Source organism: Sinohyriopsis cumingii, chromosome 11 (assembly GCF_028554795.1).
Source record: "Sinohyriopsis cumingii isolate HCF-2022 chromosome 11, ASM2855479v2, whole genome shotgun sequence".
NCBI classification, from domain to species: domain Eukaryota; kingdom Metazoa; phylum Mollusca; class Bivalvia; order Unionida; family Unionidae; genus Sinohyriopsis; species Sinohyriopsis cumingii.
The window spans coordinates 36,616,423-36,636,246 of NC_142971.1; the positions used below are offsets into that span (position 1 = coordinate 36,616,423).

Below are 19,824 nucleotides of genomic sequence, written 5' to 3' on the forward strand. Positions count from 1 at the left end.
CCCAATTTGAACGAGATGTCCCAGTTACAACACGAATTACAGTCCTTGATGGATCGCCAAGATTTGTCCGAAACAGAAAAATCGCAAAAGTACGGTCAACTCTTGCAACGACTGCAACTCTTTCACCAGAAAGCTTTAGACGAAACAGCTCTACCCACTCTGAAAGATTTTAAGACCTTGATGAAAAGTTCAGCACCATCATCACTACCACCACCACCACCACTACTACCATCCCCAGGGGTCACCAGAGATGCTACCCCACGAAGGCCTGAGGAAGAAGAGACGCGAGAAGTGTTTCAAACACCGTCAGCAGCTCCTATTTCGAGTAAGATTGCAGCCTACTTGTTGACCCCGTCCCCCACACCCCAACGAGAAGAAATGAAAGCTTGGGTTAAAAAGATGATGTCCACTCCTCCTTCGACAGAAGTGAAAAAGAAAGAAGGGAAACCAGAAGTGAAAAAAGAAAAGAAAACCAAAGCCATTCCATTGCCACCTCCACCACCAGCTCCACCACCACCACCACCACTACCTTCGACTTCTACTCCCGTAGCTCATCGGACACGTAAATCCGTTTCTAAACAACCCTTTCGACCCACCCAAAGTAGCATCACCGAAGAGTGGGTGACTTATTAACACACCAACCAACACAAAAAATGGAAAAAGTCTTAGCCAGCATTTACTACGATCCCTCCCATCCTGCAGGTTACGCAGGAGTTCAAAAATTGTATCGTGCTGCCAAAAGTCGACTGAAAAGTCTCCGTTTACCTCAAGTGCAACGATGGTTACAAGAACAAGCTACCTACACTTTACACAAACCCATTCGACGCAAGTTTGCCAGAAGTCGCACCCGAGTGGAAGCCATCGATCATCAATGGCAAGCCGATTTAGCCGATGTCTCTCATTTGGCCAGCTACAATCGTGGCTACAAATATTTGTTTTGTGTCATCGACGTCTTTTCCAAATTTGCCTGGGTCGTACCCTTGACTTCCAAATCGAGCAGCGAGTTAGTGCGAGCCCTGCAACGGGTGTTGAAACAAAGCGGTCGTCACCCTCTTCGATGGCAAACGGACAAAGGCACCGAATTTCTGAACCAAGCTTTCCAAAAAGAATTAAAGAAACGTGACATTCATTTTTTTACCACCGAGAATCCCGAAACCAAAGCCAGCATCGTGGAACGTTTTCAACGCACTTTGAAAGAACGCATGTGGAAATATTTTACGCATCACCACACTCTGAAGTACATCGACATCTTACCGCACCTGGTGCAAGCGTACAACCAATCTTACCATCGAAGCATCGGACGTGCCCCGCAAGAAGTGACTCCCGACAACGAAGTGTTGGTGTTTGAGCGCCTGTTTGGTACGTCCCCGACGAGGGCTGTCCCCAAGAAAAGTGGAGAGTTGGCCGTAGGAGATTGGGTGCGCATTGGCAAAACCAAACGCACTTTTGACAAAGGTTACTTACCTAACTGGACGACCGAATTGTTTCGCGTCACTGGACGAGTGCATGGCCGTGATCCTACCGTCTATAAATTGGAAGACATGAACGGAGAAGTGCTCAAAGGAACGTTTTATTTGCCCGAGTTACAACGTGTCACCAAAAAAGAAGACGACGTGTACGACATCGAAAGCATTCTCGAACGCAGAACCCGTAAAGTGGGCAAACGACGTGTCAAAGAAGTCAAAGTACGTTGGAAAGGATATCCACCCAGTTTTGATTCTTGGATCGACGCTTCGCAAGTCATCGACTATAAAAAGAAGTGACCATCATGCCCTTTCACACAGACGCAGCTACGTCGACCACTCCTCCTTCACCTAGTTCTTCTGTGCAAGATTTACAAAAACAACCCTTGTGGTTGTGGTGCGGAGAACGTGTGCCTAAAACGCAAATCGTCTTTTTCTGCCAAATCTTCGTGGTGTATTGTGTCATCGGGGCAGCCATCGCCAATTTGAGTTTGCAACAAGGAGACAAACAATTGTGGACCATTTTATTGAGCAGTTGCATCGGTTACCTGCTTCCCAATCCCTCCCTGAAATTCTCTTCCAACGGGAACCAGGGGAACCTTGTGTCCAGTGCCAGTGCCAGTCAACACTCCAACCACAACCAGAACCCCATTTTGGGCGGAGACACGCCTCTGACGTCCAGTAACCCCTCGGACAGCCACAGAACTCTGGAATTATGAGTCACCAAAACCAATTTTACTTAACCTTACCCAGTGACAGTTCCATGGAGGTGTTTCCCCACAACACGTTGTGCTGTTACACGGCCAAATTACCTTACGCCATCCCCTTAGATCACGAAGCCCATTGGGAAGTGGCTTTGGTAGAAATGATTCACCCAACACAAATCAAAAACATCACTGAAACTCAAAACACTTTTGACGTCGAAATTTTGGACCCAGCACTGCAGCAAACCATGACGTTCAGTTCTCAACATAACTCACATTTTGCAAAGGAGCTATTACCCCGCAGCAGTGACTCTTCTCCTCCTCTTTTCGTTTATCGCTTTAAAATTAATTCAGGCCATTATTTTAGTGGTCAACATCTGGTGGAGGCCATCGCTGACAAATTCTATGCAACCTTTGACAAAGTTCTGACCAAAGTAGATAAACGTGTCACCATGGAGTACCACAAACAGTCTCACCGTCTACTCATCAAATTTCAAAGTGAGGAAAAAAGTATACGTATTAAATTTTGCCCTGGATTGTATGACATTTTGGGTGGAGACCTCAATATGATCACGGATAAGCAGACCAAAAAAATTATTACAATGGCAGAGATTGACAACGACATGCATTTTGCAAGGTATTTTCGTTTCCCGGTAGAACTGAACCAAGGACTGAATTTGATGTTCTTGTACTCCGATGTGGTGGAGTACAACGTAGTGGGACACACCTCCGTGCCGTTACTGCGTGTTATTCCTTTCAAAGTAAATTCTGCCACGGCCACTGACGAGGAAGGTGGAAACACTTACCACGTCCACCGCGAATTTGTCCATCCTCACTATTTGCCTGTCAGCAAGTCTTATTTGGACACGGTCAACATTGCTATAAAAGGAGATCTGGGACAAAATATTCCATTCACCAAAGGAAAAGTCACGGTGAAACTCCATTTTCGAAAACGGTTTTCTCACGACTCGTAAGTCATGTATCCAGTGTACCGAGGGGTTGCACGACAGCGAGGACACGGTTTAGGAGATATGTTAAAATCGGCCTTTCGTTCGGTGGCCCCAGTGTTGAAACCGATGGTGACACGCGGATTGCACGCCTTGAAAGATGCGGCAGTGACACAAGGCAAAGAATTTCTCCAAAATGTCATCATCGACAAACAAAACCCTAAAGAAGCCTTCATGAGGGCAGGCAAAAATGTCTTGCTGCAAACGGGCAAAGACATTTTGGGTCGCCGAGACACACCTATAAATGCCCTGCACGCTACCGAGTCAGGCATTCAGCAAGGACAAGGCAGAAAGAGACGACGAAGAAAACACTCTTTCACCAGACTTCAAGCGAGAAAGATCAAGAAAAGAAGAACCGTTCGAGACTTAGACGTTTTCGATTATTGAGAAAGAACAGAACAAAATGATGCACCGAGAGTCTTGCGCCTGTTCCAAGACGGAACCGGATCTGTTTGCCATGCCCCCCACGATGATGACGATGCAAGAATCCCAATGGGTGGAATTTCATCCCGTCTCCTCATTGGCCGATTCCGCTCCCATCGAGTTTGAAATCAAGGGACAGCCCGAAGGTTACATCGATCTGAATAGCAGTTACTTGTACTTGAAAGTCAAAGTTCTAGATAAGGATAATGGTGCAGTAGCAGACACTGAGAATATAGCTCCCGTCAACAATTTCATGCATTCCTTGTTCAGCTCAGTGGACTTGTACTTGAATAACAAACTAGTCAGCAGTAGCATGGATACTTACCCTTACCGTGCCTACCAGGAAAATCCCTTGACGTACGGAATAGATGCCAAGAATACTCATCTCAATGCTTGTGTGCTGTGGGAACCTGACGAAGCGAAGGCGTTTGACGAACTAGATAAAGACAATGACGGCTTTGTGGAAAGACGAAGCAAAATCCTAGGTGAACAGAGTTTAGAACTGATGGATCGTTTGCATTTGGACATGTGGTTGCAAGAGAAATATTTGCTGAACGGGGTCAATGTCCGCTTGAGACTGAATCGTAGCAGTGCCGCTTTCCATTTGTTGGCTGATACTACTGCTGGCAATCCTAAAAGCAAAATCGAGGAGGCCAAACTCTACGTACGACGCGTGGAAGTGTTACCTAAAGTAAGTAACGACATCAGTCAGACGTTGAGCAGAACGACCGCCAAGTATCCGATACGACGCGTGGAAGTGAAAACGTTCACCATTCCCGCTAACCATCATTCCATGATCGAAGATCATCTGTTCCAAGGACAGTTACCCAAACGTTTAATCCTTGGTATGGTCTCGAATGAAGCCTTCAACGGAGCTATCGAGAAAAATCCTTTCAACTTTCAACACTTCAAAGTGAAGAAAATCTAAGTCAGTCACATGGCAAGACCTTGTGTACCCGACCTTTCGAACCCGACTTTGACAAGAAGAATTACTTGAGATCGTACTTGTCCCTGTACGAAGCCACCGGTCAGTTAGGAACCAACACCAGTCACGGCATTACGTACGAAGATTACGCAGGAGGCTATGCTTTGTGGGCTTTCGATTTCAATCCAGACCAAGGCAGCGACGAGGGACATTTCCACCCTATAAAATCCGGTCAGATTCGTGTGGAACTTCAGTTTGCAGAACAACTGTCAACAACAGTGAACGTCATCCTGTATGCAGAATTCGATAATACCATAGAAATCAACAGTTTGAGAGAAGTCATTCTAGATTACTAGAAACCATGGAAGATTGTTATCTCTCTTTACCTAGTGGAGAAACTTTAGACATGGAATGTGAGGAGACCGTGGAAAAAGAAGAAGTGATCATGATGAAGTCGAGATGGCCAGAACAAGAAGCCCATTTAGTCTGCTGTTTTGCCAAACACTTGGTCGAAAAAATGACGGAATTGATCAAGACAAATTGCTATGGATGTCAAAACGATCATCCCAGTCAAATTCAACACGATAAATGCCTGATGTTAAGTCAAGAAGAAAAATTGGACGAATATCTGGACGAAGCTTGGAGTCTCATCTCGGACGAAGACGTGTTGCACCAGTGGTATAAAGACTTGCGTGAACATTCTTGTCCACCATTAACCACTCAAGAGATCCATCGTATCGAAGCTCTCCTGAATCAAAGTGAGGAGACGAAACGAAGAAACGGTTACTTGTCAGACATTTTCAAGCAAAAAGTCAGGATCGAATTGACGACATATTATTACCTGTGAAGAAGAAAAAAAAAAAAAAAAACACACAAAACATGGATACCTGGGAACTTTATTACCTTTTGAACCACAGTTCGTATACGTCTTCTTGGAATCCTGTCGTCTGTGCTAAAGATGAACTCCCTCATCGCAAACCTAAAGATCATCAAGCTTACGTGATCAACACGGACGACAGTCATCTCCCAGGAACCCACTGGGTAGCCGTCTACTTTCCTCAAGAAGGATGTGTGGAATATTTCGATTCGTACGGATTGCCCCCTTTGGAAGACGATATCATCGACTTTATGAGAAGAAATGCTCAGACCACACGATTCAATAATGTGAAATTACAAAGCACAGATTCCTTGGTGTGTGGACAATATTGTGTGTATTTTCTGCATCATCGCAGCCTGGGCTATTCCTTAGAACATTTAGTGACTCATTTTGATCCTCGTTCTTCTTCAAGAAACGATGTGAAAGTAGATCGATGGTTTTGTGACCATTATGCTTATCTTTTGTCTCAAGCTAGGAAACGTAGTGTCCATCAATGGCCTAATGACTTCCAACAGTGGAAATCACAATTTCATTCACAACGTTGTCAGCCCTGTTTAAAGTAGACTGTCAATTGAGAAAAAAAATGTTTGATGTTATAATGTTGGATTATTGTTTAAAAAATGTTAGAGTTGTTGTTGGTTAGTGTTAAGTGATTATTGAATAAAAAAATGTTGTGCTTTGAAAAAGAAATGCCTTTGTGGTTTGTTTAGCTATAAGAATGTTTGATTCATGCTCTTTCATTTCTTACTATCCCTCTCATGACACTCATTGAACGTGGCGACTCGAAAACGGTGTGCGGGATGTTTTCCTTCACGTCCGCGCTTTGACTTTAAGAACCGGGGTTGTTTCCAGTCTAACCATCCATTGTCGACTCATCCTCCTACGAAGATGTGCTCCAAACTTGCTAAGCTCAACGAAGCCTACGTGAATTTGCATAGGGTCAGACACAGTCTGATACCGAAGCCAGAAGAAATAGAGAATGTGAGAATGTTAAAAGTCACTGAAGACCTGATAGAAGAGCTCTTCAGAGAAGAAGTGAACAGGGAGAAAGAAGAATGGACAGAGAAGTACAGACTTCAGAGACAGCAGCAACAGCAGCAACAGCAACAACAACAACAACAACAGCAGCAGCAGCAACCTGAACCTGACAGAGGCTTTGTCGATAATCGTATCGACACCAAAGAGTTCTTCTTCTCTTTCCGAAGAAGCAGACCTATCGCCAGAAAGTCTATCCTCAGAGGACATCGCATTCTTAGAAACTAAAAAAGATTGCCATAGCAAACAAACAAAACAAAAAAAACAGCCCTTTTCAGGGCTGCCCCAATACTCTAGAAAAGAAATAACCATCAATTTGCCAATGTGTAGGTAGAGTAGTGTGAAAATAAACACTAACTATTTTTTAAAAAATGTGAGGGTATGTGTTTGTGTATAGGATTGTGTGTTTGTAAGTGCTCAAGTAAGTTGGTGTGGATAGTAGATTAAAATAATGGGTTTTTTTATGCTCGACGTGTGGGAAGAGTAGATTTGGGATTTGATTGGATTGCTTTGCGTATGTAAATAGTCTATTGAAGTGATTTTTAAAAAAAAATTAAAATAGTGATGGGTAGCATAAAAAAGTGAGTGAGTGTTTCTTTTAGGTCCGCGCGTTGTTTTTTTTTTTTGGTCATGATCTAGGTAAGATCAATTTTATGTTTGTTAGGGTGATGTTTTCCTTCACGTCCGCGCTTTCACTATAAATTGAAACTCGTTCGGCAGTCTAGCTACCCTTGTTGATTGATCAACACCAAAATTGAACACGAGACTGGCGAAACTGTTGGAACTTCATGTGCATCTGGAATATGCCAGGCGCATACTAAATGAACTGGCCGCGGAAGCCATTGTGGAAGAGGGAAGGATAAGAGAGGAGGAGGAAAGAAGAAACAAAGAAGAGGAGGAGAGAAGATACAAAGAAGAGGAGGAGGAGAGAAGAAACAAAGAAGAGGAGGAGGAAAAGGAGAGAAGAAGAAGAAATTTCAGAATCCCAGAAACCGAAAATTGGGATTCTGAAGCCACATATCCTGCCTCTGCTCTCTCCCCCGAAAAAGTAAAAAGTAACTGGGGAACAAGATGTGTATGTGGCGCCAGGCCTGGAAGGTGCCACCATTAACCAGGTGTCCATGAAGTTCCAAAAAAAACCCAGCCCTTTTCAGGGCTACACAATACTCAAGAAAAGAAATAACTATCAATTTGCCAATGTGTGTAGGTAGAGTAGTGTGAATATAAACACTAACTCTTTATTAATAGTGCGAGTGTTTGTGTTTGTGTTTGTAACTGATCAAGTAAAGTTTGTGTGAATAGTAGTTTCTTTATTGTTTCTTAGCGTATGTGGAGAGTATAGTTTGGGTTTTATTATATGAAATGAGAAAAGTGGGGGATGTTTTCATTCACGTCCGCACGTTGTTAGGTCATGATCTAGGTAAGATCAATTTTATGTTCTAGGGGGATGTTTTCCTTCACGTACGCGCTTTCAGTATAAGAACCCACAGTATTCGTCGTTCAAACCATTCTACAAAGAAGATGGCTTCGAACCAACTGGACAAAATGGAAAAATTACAAGAGGTTTTAGACAATTTAGGAATGATGGAGCAGATGTTAGTAAGACTCAACGAAGACCACTATTCCTATAGTCCCCATCGTGTAAAGATGGAAATTAATAACGTAAGAAAAGGAAAGGACATAATAAGTGGTGTCATGAAAGAGATAAAGGAGGAGAAGGAGGATGAAGAGGAAAGGATAAGAATAAGAAAATGGAATGAAAAAATTGAAAAAGAAGAAGAAAATGAGAAGAGGAAGAAAGAAGAGGAGGAAGAGAAGAAGAAAGAAGAGGAGGAGAAAAAAAAGAAAGAAAAGAAGAGAAAGAGTGTAGGAGAGAAAATAAGAAGTTGGTTGAGAAAAAGAAGAAATTAGAAGCAGAAGAAGAAGAAAAACCAAAGGCCCTTTTCAGGGCCAGCCATATTTCTCGAAAAGAGAATGACTTTTCAATTGCCTACCCCTTTTTTTAAATTTTTTTTTTTTAAAAAAAAAAATCCCATGTTCAATTCCCCTTGTCCCTAGACAAGCCCAAACTCTATTCCCCCATGTTAATTTCCCTTGTCGCTAAACAGACCCACACTATAGTTCCATGTTAAATTCCCCTTGTCGGTAAAAGTGACCCACGATTTATTCCCATGTTAATTCCCTTTGTACGTAAAGTGGCCCACGATTTTTCGCCATGTTAAATTTCCATTGTACGTAAAGTGGCCCCGGGGGGGGGTCTGTAATGCTAATTCCCATTGTACGTAAAGTGGCCCCTTTCACTACTAAAGTAAATTCACTAATATGTTTCTTGACTGGATGGGATTTATATGATTGCTTGAATTCCTTTAAAAAGAAACCGGATCCAACTTGAAAACAAAATTTAACTCTCAGATGGGCATCCAAAAGACTTCGCATTTATTTTCCAGCCACTTGCGTCACGTATACTTTTAAATAATCGAATTTTTCCAGCTATTCGATCTTACGTTGCGTCAATTTATGATATCATAAGCGACAGCGAATAAATATTGCGGAAACAGATCAGATACAGGCATATAGGAGCTCACGTCATCCACCAACCCACTTATCTGTCACCTCAATGTGTGGTACATAAAGGTACAGATATATTTTGTGCAACGTCTCCAGGAGTGTCACTAACTCATTTGCTTTCTCACAACCACCCACTGCGGTGAAATAATCCCGAGTTGAGAAGGTCTTCGGACAAATTTAATGCTAACCAGCGATGGATACGTTACTTTTTTCAGTTTACTACAGGGAAAGCCTAATTCATTAAGGCTGGTGCACAACGGACACCCAGTATGGACCCTGACCTTCTTTCCCGAATCTCGCCAAAGCGTCTCTACACTAGGGATAATTCCTTGACAATGTGTCAGTCTGATGTCGGATTGCATGGGACAAGCCGACGGGCTGTACCCCGGTTGATACCAACACTTTTGTTTGTTTTGTTTTCGTTTCTGGAAGAATCCGCGTTTTATTCGTTGTTAAATAGTCTGTATTTCAGTCGTTGATAATATTTTTATCTGTGTGCAGCTGTCCTACAAATGACTTTGAAAGTGTTAGTGACATATTATTGAAAATATATATTCAAAAGAGAAAGATATCAGGATTTAAACATATACTTTGATGGCGTTAGCGATGCTGCAAGGAATACTGAAGAGTAAATATCATGGCGAAAACCACATCCATTGATGCAGTTCCTGCAAGCCTAGAACACGGTTGAATATTACGCCCAGAGAACCACTTGCCCATTAACTAAGTGCTGTTAATCCTACACTCTGAGAAAGAATTGTCAGATAAATCATCAGGGGAATCTCGAAGGCTTTACTTGCTCTTACTGGTAAATAGCGCGACACTTGGAGGTAAAACACATTGATATAATAAACAAACACGCACAAGAAGAGCTTAGTTTCCGAACGGGTTATATCCAAATATATTACAGTTCCAGCTGTTATTGGAAAGTTGAAGTTGCCGTTGAAACATTAGAGAGTGCGGCAACTACCACCATCTGGGTCTGCTCGAGAATGATTGGCAAAACAAATATTGTGGCAAATTTATTACCCGTACCAAAAAAGATTTCCCGTGGCTGGTTTGATGTGAGAACACCTAACGAAATTGATATGGCTGATCTTTTGTCATTCTTTCATGATTGGTATATCAAATGGCTTTATACCAACACTGTAAAAGTCATGTTATTATATATATATATATATATATATATATATATATATATATATATATATATATATATATATATATATATATATATATATATATATATATATATATAATTCTTGTTAGCCACGTTTCAGATTTAATTTACAAACCTTTATATTTCCCTGATCGTGTGAAGGAACTCAGTCTTTCCGATATTTAAAAAGAACAATCTTCTTGATAAAATTAACTATACACCTGTCAACTTTCTTCCTATCATGACCAAAATGTTTGATAAATCAACAGTCAGTTAACGTATATTTTTGAGAACTCTTCAACACATATGGTCATGGTTCCCAGACAACTCCTTTACATTTACTTGAAGGCTAAAGAAGTTCCTTGACGAACACAAACATGTAGCAGTTCTTGACGATATCTCTCATGCTATCCCAGGTTGCAAGTTAAGGAATTATGGTATGTCACAAGGCTAAGAAGGACTCTTACTGACCTATCAGTCAAATTAAAATCAGCAAATTGAAATCTGTCTTGAGTAGATCGATTGCATTGCAAAAGGGATTCCTTATGGGTCAATCCTGGAACCTTTACTCTTCAATCTTTTTATCAATGATGTTTTTAATTTATTAAATATTACTATTGGTGTAACTAAGCTGATGATAATTTCTCCTTTTCCTTAGAGGACTTTGCCACTCTGACTGACCCACATAAAAAGAATTCTAAAATTGTTCTCAGTTCTACGTACTCTTAGAATGATCCGAGCGGTTGTGGTTTGAATTTTCAATTTATTTAGTAGATACTAAGAAAAACCAGATAAAAGTGAATTACAGTAGCCCAGTACAATGGAACTAAGAATCTTTTAGTGGCATCAACTGAAAGAAAATTGCGAATAGAGCTGATGCGTCCCAGCTCCAGATATCAGCCTTGCATAGGTTCATGACATGTTGGTGTACTGAAAGAGTAGAGTCGAGTGACACCTAGGTAGATAGGCATGAGTGGGGTTTGAGAATGTAAACCCGTGTTTCATCACCTGTGACAATCGCACTCAAATATATCTGAACATTCTTTTCATATTTGGCGAGAAGTTGTTTGGCATATTCGACCTCAGTCGTTTTTTGTCAGATGTCGACAAATACAGGACCCAAAAGATGCTTTAATATACAGCTTTAAGAACAACTGACGAATTAATATCCGTACTAATGGAAATATCTGTCATTTAACTATGTTAAATCACACATATATCTGAAAGTGCAGTGCAGTGTACTTTTTAGAACGTTATTTTGTCGATCAGTCAGTAAAACGTTGATTGACAGGTTCAAAGAAGGAAGCAAATTATTCAGAACTGTTTAAATAGCCCACGTACAGAGACAACAGTTATCCATGCGCTATCGTGAATCATGGGTACCCGCCTAGTACCATGGAATACCATAAATACAAATCATGTGGAAACTTTGTAAGTTCGGAAACGGATGCATTGATGATATATATCCCACCGAGATACCCCCACCGAGATACCATCATCATACCTTACTAAGAATTCCTCATTAAGTGCTGTCCAGAGCATTTTTTCTAACAATCCTTCCAGAGCATTTTTTTTACATTCCTTCCTTTTATATATAGTGGATACAGGAGATATAGTGCATTACAGTTCATTTCAATTCTTTACTGTTGAGACACTGCTCTATCAGTTCACACAACACCAAAATAATTCAATAATGATGTGTACTAGTATTATGGTCGATTTTGATATTTACAGTCCGAGTCCGGTAATTATATTAAATAAATTGGCAGTAAATAAATTAACAACTTTAACAATTTGAATATCTTTTCATTTTAAAATGGTCTTCTTATCTTTATGCTCATATGTTTTCTACAGGGTTAGTATTTCTTTATAAGAAAATGAACTGAATGAAAGTTTTGAATATAGTTGAAATAAAGGACCCTTAAAGGACCTATCTTGATCAAGCCCATAGGCTAATTAGAGAGCCCCTAAAAACAGCGAGCAATAAGCGAAAATGGTGCTATGACTCGGGTACAAACTTTAAAACGTAACAGACTGGTGATGCTTTGTGCGTATAAACCAAGAAAGAGAAAATTGAGATTAGTCCTAAATTACAATCAAACTGGGATGGCCTCTATCTCATTGTGAAATATCTCAGTGACTTTGTATGACGCATTCAGAAATCTCCAACAAACAAGCCTAGTGTAGTTCATTATACCCGACTAAAGCCGTCCTTCGGCGACTGTACAAATTTATTGAAGGACGATGTTAACACGGAGAAGGAAATCGATAGCAGCGCTTCTAAAGATGAAAGTGATTTCGACAGGTATGAGAGTGCAATGACATTCCGAAAGTTATGGAGTACGGGCGCGGCAAGCGGGTACGACACCCAACGCAGAGATTTGACTCTGGAATGTCGAGTGATTTTGATATTTTCTGATGGAATTAAATAATTTACCGCCGAGTCTCCTACAAAGTGTTCCAAAGCCGTCATTTTTTAATTGCTTGTGTTTAATTTATAAACCAATAATGAGCGTTGTATCCTGTTATTGTTAAACCGGTTTGCAGTATCTTTAGTAATTTATGTATTTATCCACATTGGAATTTTTATCAAAACTGGGTTTCATAAGAAGAATAAACATGCGGTAGATTCCGCAAGACTTTGCTAAATTGGAAAATACGATCTAAATGATGAAACAAGAAAACAGAACACAGAAGCAACAAGCATATTGCAACCGTCTTCACACATATTTACATTAGTATTTAGTAAATTAAAGGTCAGCAGCAGCATTTTTAATTACTTTTCTAACATTGATGTTAATATTACCAATATTATTACTACTACAATAACATCAGCATCTACTAATACTACAACAATAACAACATCTATTGCTGCCATTGCTGCCATTATTACTTATATTTATATATCTGGACCAGTCAACATCAGTCAAATTAACAGTGAAAGCTAGCATAATGGTTGTGCCTTCTATTGTGAAACTAACCATTCTTCCACCTCATCAATATATAAATAAGAGCATTATCGGCGCTATTCTACCCAAGGTGTCTGCGAAAATGTGATGGACGCGAGCAGAGGAACAATTCAAATTATTCTGGCATTTTCTTCTATAAAAAGAAAGAAAATTTCAAAGTCTAAGAAGTACGTGCAATTCTTTTTTTTATCTGTTTGCGTCACTTAAGCAATTTATATTTAAATACATCCATGCTTAAAGTTGAATGCACGCCTCAAAACAATTAATAAAATACGAAATACTAAGACTGGATTTCCGTTGACTTGCATTTTTTTAACTTTTACTCCTTATTCATACCCTCTCAGCGTGTGGTGACTGCAATTTCTCTAGTCGCGGAGTTTTCAAAATAAAAGGAGTGTTTGCATTCTTGACCACCAAATATATTATTTCATCTTAAGTTTTAATAAGAATATTTCTGTTTCGATTAGTATTTCCATCCACATCATGCACACCTCTTCTTGGACGATATTACCTGAAGCATTCCGAACATGTATTTTCAAACATTTCACTTGCGGATGAATATACAGATGTCTGGGCCGAGTAGGTGGATATTAATGTAAAGGGTGCAAACAAGATAAAAGCCTGGGTTGTCGGGAGCTGTTTAAAGTGGGGGTCATATTTCGTGCCCAAAACACTAAGCACTATTTGAGGCAATACAGGACTCCTCATAATTAAGTGGAGTGAATGTATTAGCTACCTTTGATAAAGTCCTAAATCAAAGCAACTCCCACACTTTGGTCATAGTATAAGTAGAGCGTTTCTCTTCTACCAAAATCAGTGTCAATCCTCTTTCGTCTGCTTTTCATCGACAAGAACGTTTTCATTGCTTAAAGTAAAGAAGATGAATTCCTTTTTCCAACTTGCTGTTCTAGCAGTAGTATGCTTGCACGTTTTGTCTAAGCCTCAGTGTGAGTCTGGAGTATTCAACTTGATCCCAAAGGATGACTGCTCAGGGTACTATCTTTGCAACTGGGGCAGGGCCATAGAGATGCCAGACTGTCCAAAGGGATCCCTCTTTAGCACAATTAGCCATTCCTGTGTTCCTAAAGGGAGCATATACGACGTTTGCTCTTCAAAGTCGACACACGGGACCAGTAGCAAGAGTAATCTCTCTCTCTCTCTCTCTCTCTCTCGCTTGCTCGCTCGATCTCTCTCTCATACATACATACATACATACATACATACATACATACATACATACATACATACATACATACATACATACATACATACATAACAAGGATGACCCCATTTCTGCATGGATCTTATGTTCCCAAATACTTCGTTTTCCTTCTTTGATCCGGTGGAATCCCTTTGACTTCTGTCTTGACGTAAGAAGTATTTTCATGGTTACAAGAAAAGTGCACAATAACTGAGCGGGACTTGCGATAGTTATTTGTCTCCAACATATCAGTCTTACTTCGAAAACTCCCTTTAATCTTACCAGATATTTGCCTTTCTAGATGACAATGTTCACAAAATAATGTTGTCCATGATTTTGACTCCAATGGTTGATTATGATATTATCAGCCATATGAGAAACAGAAAAAAATAATATTCATACATTATTGTTCATACTAATTTTGCTTGTTTCTCTTGTTATCAACAATGCGTCAAATTTGGCCACATGGTACGTTACAGACGGTTTATTAATCTCGCATGTGACTTTCTCTGTGGAGACTTTTCAGAACCTGAGCTATATTTAATGTCTGACATTATTTATTTTATGTCTTGTAGGAAAGTAGATTAGTATATCTTTTATGGACAGTATTATTCTGTTAAACAAATAACATTTTTTGTGTGCAGAAGAACCTGAAACCATCGAGGAGAAATGCCTGACTGGTTCTAAGGTCATACCACATTTAGCTGAGTGTCAACTATACTACAACTGTAGTGTCAGGTACCAGACAATTCCTCGCTACTTTGAACAGCACATGGATGAATGTTCCTACCCCAGGCTGTTTTCAACCGTTACTAACCAGTGTGAGGACTTTGACAAGGTTGTTTGTGGCGAAAGAACTGAACATAAATCTGGTTGTAAGTAAATTGAATAAAAAGTGTTGCACATTAAAAGCATTGATATCCGTGTATCAGTTTACATCAAAATGAATTAAGGATTATCGCTGCTGTGTAGAACTAGTATTTGGTGCACATTCTTGTACTATACTACTTTGCAGTTCGATTTTAATGACAGCAAAATTATGAAGAAGAAAATTGAAATGTGTGCACATAAACCATTATGGATATGACAAAAGTCACTAGTTTTTACTACTGCATATCAAAGCATTTAAGAGTGATTATGGCTTTTGCACTTTCCAACACGTAAGCACTAATCGCGAGCATGGAAGCCAAATTTTTTTTTACACGGAAGTCAACAATTTGGTCGTAAAAACGTCAGAATATTTTATATATATTTTAAGATATTTTTAATGTGTGTTAGAACAACTGAGAGCCATCTTATAAGATATTACCTGGGGGGGGGGGGTCTGGAGTTCATGAATGCTGTATTTTTTCAGGTACCATTTATGGAGACTTTTGAAAAATTCTACCTCTACAAAAACAAAATTATAGCCTATCCTGTATCAAAGTGTAAAATCAAAGAATTTCAAGGTTAATGTTGTTGAAATGTTTCACGTCGCGTCCAGAAATTACTTTCTCATAGATTTTAAACTTTCTACTGGCTGATAAACCAGAAACAACAACATAACGAAATTGGTAGAATTTACTTACTCTGGAACATCTCGAAACTTGTAGGCAATGATATAATCGGAGGGGTTTCCATCGCATGAATTTTAACTCAGCTGAAGCACGTGAGACTGTTCTGAACAATGTAATACTAATTTGCAAAGTGTTCCACAAATAGTAAATCATGCCAATTTCGTTATGCATCGGTCTCTAGCGAAGTGGGGCTAGAAAGTTACGTGATTAATATCATTTAAATATGTGTGTGATATACCGTGGAATTTTACTAATAAACTTCTTTTTATATTCTTGTCATCACCAATCTCTATTTGTTTCTTAGGTGACTATCGTAAGAATAAATGCTCGGCCGCTAGTTGTGTCCCCTGTAGCTTGCGTTTCCCGAGCTGCGAGAATCTTCCAGAGGGTCCGAATGTGCATGAGCAGAAACTGTGGAGCCCCTTTTTCGTACATTGCTACAAAGGACGCACCATGGTTGAGAGCACATGCCCAAATGATCCTGAGGGGCAACCCCAGATTTTCCACCCCGAAACAAAGGAGTGCACAAGTTTGGATCGTATAGACAAAGCGCACGGAGGAATGATGCCAGACTGCACGGGAAAGCCAGATGGATTCTATTTGGACGATTTTGGTCGCTGTAACCAATACGTTGTATGCAAAGATGGCAAATTTCTTAACTCTGTTAAATGTACCGCTGGAGAGGTGTATGATTCTAAACTCGAGTATTGCAGGCCAAAGAAAGAAGCATGCAGTCCATGCGGGGAGAGAGTCGATTGGTAAGTTAACGAATCTGAGTAAAAGACTAAACGGTCTAATAATAAAAAAACTTGGCATGAAAACGAATTATAAAGATCGCGGAGAGTGATGCCTTGACAAGACCATTGGAACGTAAGAGAAAACAGGGTCATGACAAAATTAATCACAAATTTAGTTATTCTGTATGCTGATTTATTACATTTTTAAGTGTAAAACAGAGAAAATTATCGGTAAATTGGTTTATATTTATAAATTCCTATATATTTTCATAGGTGAAAATATTAGATTTCTCATCTTACCATGCGACGCATGATTGTGTGTGCCTATAGAAGTATTACCTGCAAAAGTAAAAATGAGCTTTTATTTATTTATTTATTTATTTATTTATTTATTTATTTATTATTATTATTATTATTATTATTATTATTATTATTATTATTATTATTATTTAGTTTTGTTTTTAATTATCAGTCAATAAACGCGATTAAATTTTGTTTTTTTTACAAAAGGGTGGTGAAGGTCTGTGCACAAGACTAATAATAATCTTCAAATCGCTTGGAAACAGAAACAAGATTGTTATATTTTAACAAATTTGGGGTATGCGCCATTTGTATATCCCTCTCTATTTTAAGGATTTATTAGACTTTTGTGATCACTTGTTTAATTATGGGAAGTCGGTGTTCGGGAAATATTCATTAACCCGAGTAATTATCCAATTGCTAGAAACAAACGTCAAAGAGTGCAGTGTTGATGAGAGTTCATGCTACACAAAGCGTTCTGTTTTAATTTTTCCTGAATCTTGAATAATTAGTTAGAACTGTTTAGGTATGGGGGTAGCATGCCCATGAAATTTAAGTTCATTTTCCTCTCCTAAGTAATTATTATGGGTAAATAATTTATACAAGGGAATTACTTTAAAGTTTCCTTTTGAACGGTTATGTAGATGTTTATTAACTTTCAATAATCTGAGATCTTATGTTGCTGTGTTCTATGTACTGTCGTTCTTATTTTAGTTCATTTTTCATCTGACCTATATAAAAGCTTAAAACCATTTCACACAAATCGGTGCATAAATCACATTTTATTAAAAATTGCAATCTATGTCATGCTTAACTATAAGTATCTAACCAATTTAAAATTTAATCAAGTTTCCTTATATTACCTTCAAATATGTTTTGCATCTACTTTTACAACATTTAGTTACTCAAGCTTTTCTTTCAATGAAGTTAAATTTAGACTTGGACAGATTTTGTTTCAATTTTTTTCTGGTGTCTCTTGCTATTATTAATTTTCATTCGTTTCAAAATATTTCTCATTTTATCACTACGTCGAATTAATTTTTCAAATGTTTGTACCATCAGGAGACATCATTGCTCCGTACGTTATTAGATATAATTAAAGGAATTTCCATTTGATGACGAGTTGACGCTTTTACGGTTGTCTCGCTTTATTTGTCCCTATCTTTTCGCCCCAGTATTTCTTGATTGATAATTTCCTCTGGATGTTTTTTCAAGTTCAGATATTGTTTTACTTCTGCAAGTCTGCTCTTGTCTATGTTTGTCCGTTGCAACGGATACCACTCTTGACGAAAGATTAAAAGGAATTTTCGATTTTATATGTTTTGCATTAAAAAATTTAAATCTGGGACAGCTATGATTTCCAAATATTTGGACGAGTAGGTCCGAACAAGGAATATTTATTTATCTGTCGTAGTCTGTGAATTGTATAGATGGATGTAAGTTATTCAGTTTCTGGAAGAATACTTAGGCTACCAGTTCAAGTGACTATATTATAAATGCTGTGATTGAATTGCGAATATATGCCTTCCATTTTTTGGCTTAGCGAAAATTTCTATTCCAAGGTAACATGGAATATTACTGTATAGTTTACTGTATCAAAAGCTGTTCATGTTCTGTTTTCCATAATTTTGCTCATTAAAATATCATACTTTTGTAAAAAGCAATTAAATGAATCCGATATGAACGTAGGAAAAGAAAAATATCCTCTATGTATACCTGAAGAGCATCCATGATGATGATGTGAAAGATATTAAGAATAAAAAATGAATATCTTGTTCAATTAAAACACACACACACACACACACACACACACACACGTATGCGGCTTTACAAGTGGTTACGGTCAGGGTGATATAGCTTTCTGTTTCTTTATTTCAGTTAAGAGTCAAAACATCGGAAAGACGGATGCTTCAGTTTCTGAAACCATATTAGAAGACTCAAAACAATTATTCATTCAGTGGATATAAATGACCAATGGCCTGCGCATTACGAGGAAAAATGAACATGTAATGTTATTCCGCTTTCTTGTCATGGACATTTATTTAGCTCGTAAATTTTGGTTACTTATGTTAACTGCATGTCGTAGCTTAATGTTGTTGAAGAATACACGGAAAATCGGTATACAGCACAACCGATCCGATGTCTATAAAACCGGACTTTCGACAAGTTTATAAATAGATGATCGTTGTGTGTTTTTTCTGTTGCCGATGATACCGGCTTATCTTTTTTCGTTCAGGTAATGACCTGTTTTAATACGGTGAATTGTATATACAATTAGTCAAATACATGCATGTTGATTTTGATTTATTACATGATTACCTTTGAAATTTCTGTAATATTTGCTCACAATGTCGAGCTTTTGGAATAAAATTGGCTAAACTTTAACCATTTAATCTCTTAAAATTATTATATGTCTTTCATAAACTTTATGAATTTAGTTGGCACTAAGATAATCCCTCGAGATCAAGGAAATGATCCACACAGACGCCTAGTGTATATATGTCTACCATTGATAAAGACTAATAAAACCATAAAGGGACCATTGGGACAATATATACAAACGCAAACTGCGTGGGGAAGTTATCAGACACTTATCATCAAAGGTGGCCCTCACTATAAACATGATGCTGCCAAAACAGATGTGCTCCAGACTAGTAAATCAGAGTCGCATTAGAGAGGTAACTTAGTCACCGCCAATATGATTAAATAAATCCGAAAGGGTGGGTTTGTCAACTTCTTCAATCATGCTGGTTCAGGACTTCAATAAGCCACTCTTTAAAAACGACAGCATATTGCTTTGAGATGGCTAGGATTTTGCTGATAGTGTCAAAGAATTTGCAATTAGTTTTCCCTGTCCGTTTAGAAAATTGGATCCGATTATCCGTAATATTGTGTTCCGT

At 38.8% G+C, this 19,824-nt stretch overlaps 1 protein-coding gene across 1 annotated transcript; it reads left to right on the top strand.

The window, feature by feature from the left end:
- Nucleotides 1–13,913: 13,913 nt before the first annotated feature.
- Nucleotides 13,914–19,309, top strand: LOC149787919 (uncharacterized). Its single transcript, XM_089974169.1, has 4 exons — nucleotides 13,914–14,272; nucleotides 14,976–15,206; nucleotides 16,192–16,645; nucleotides 18,803–19,309. The coding sequence occupies exons 1-4, from the start codon at nucleotides 14,011–14,013 to the stop codon at nucleotides 18,804–18,806; spliced, it is 951 nt and encodes a 316-aa protein (XP_089830295.1). The 5' UTR covers nucleotides 13,914–14,010; the 3' UTR covers nucleotides 18,807–19,309.
- The last annotated feature ends 515 nt before the right edge of the window (nucleotides 19,310–19,824 follow it).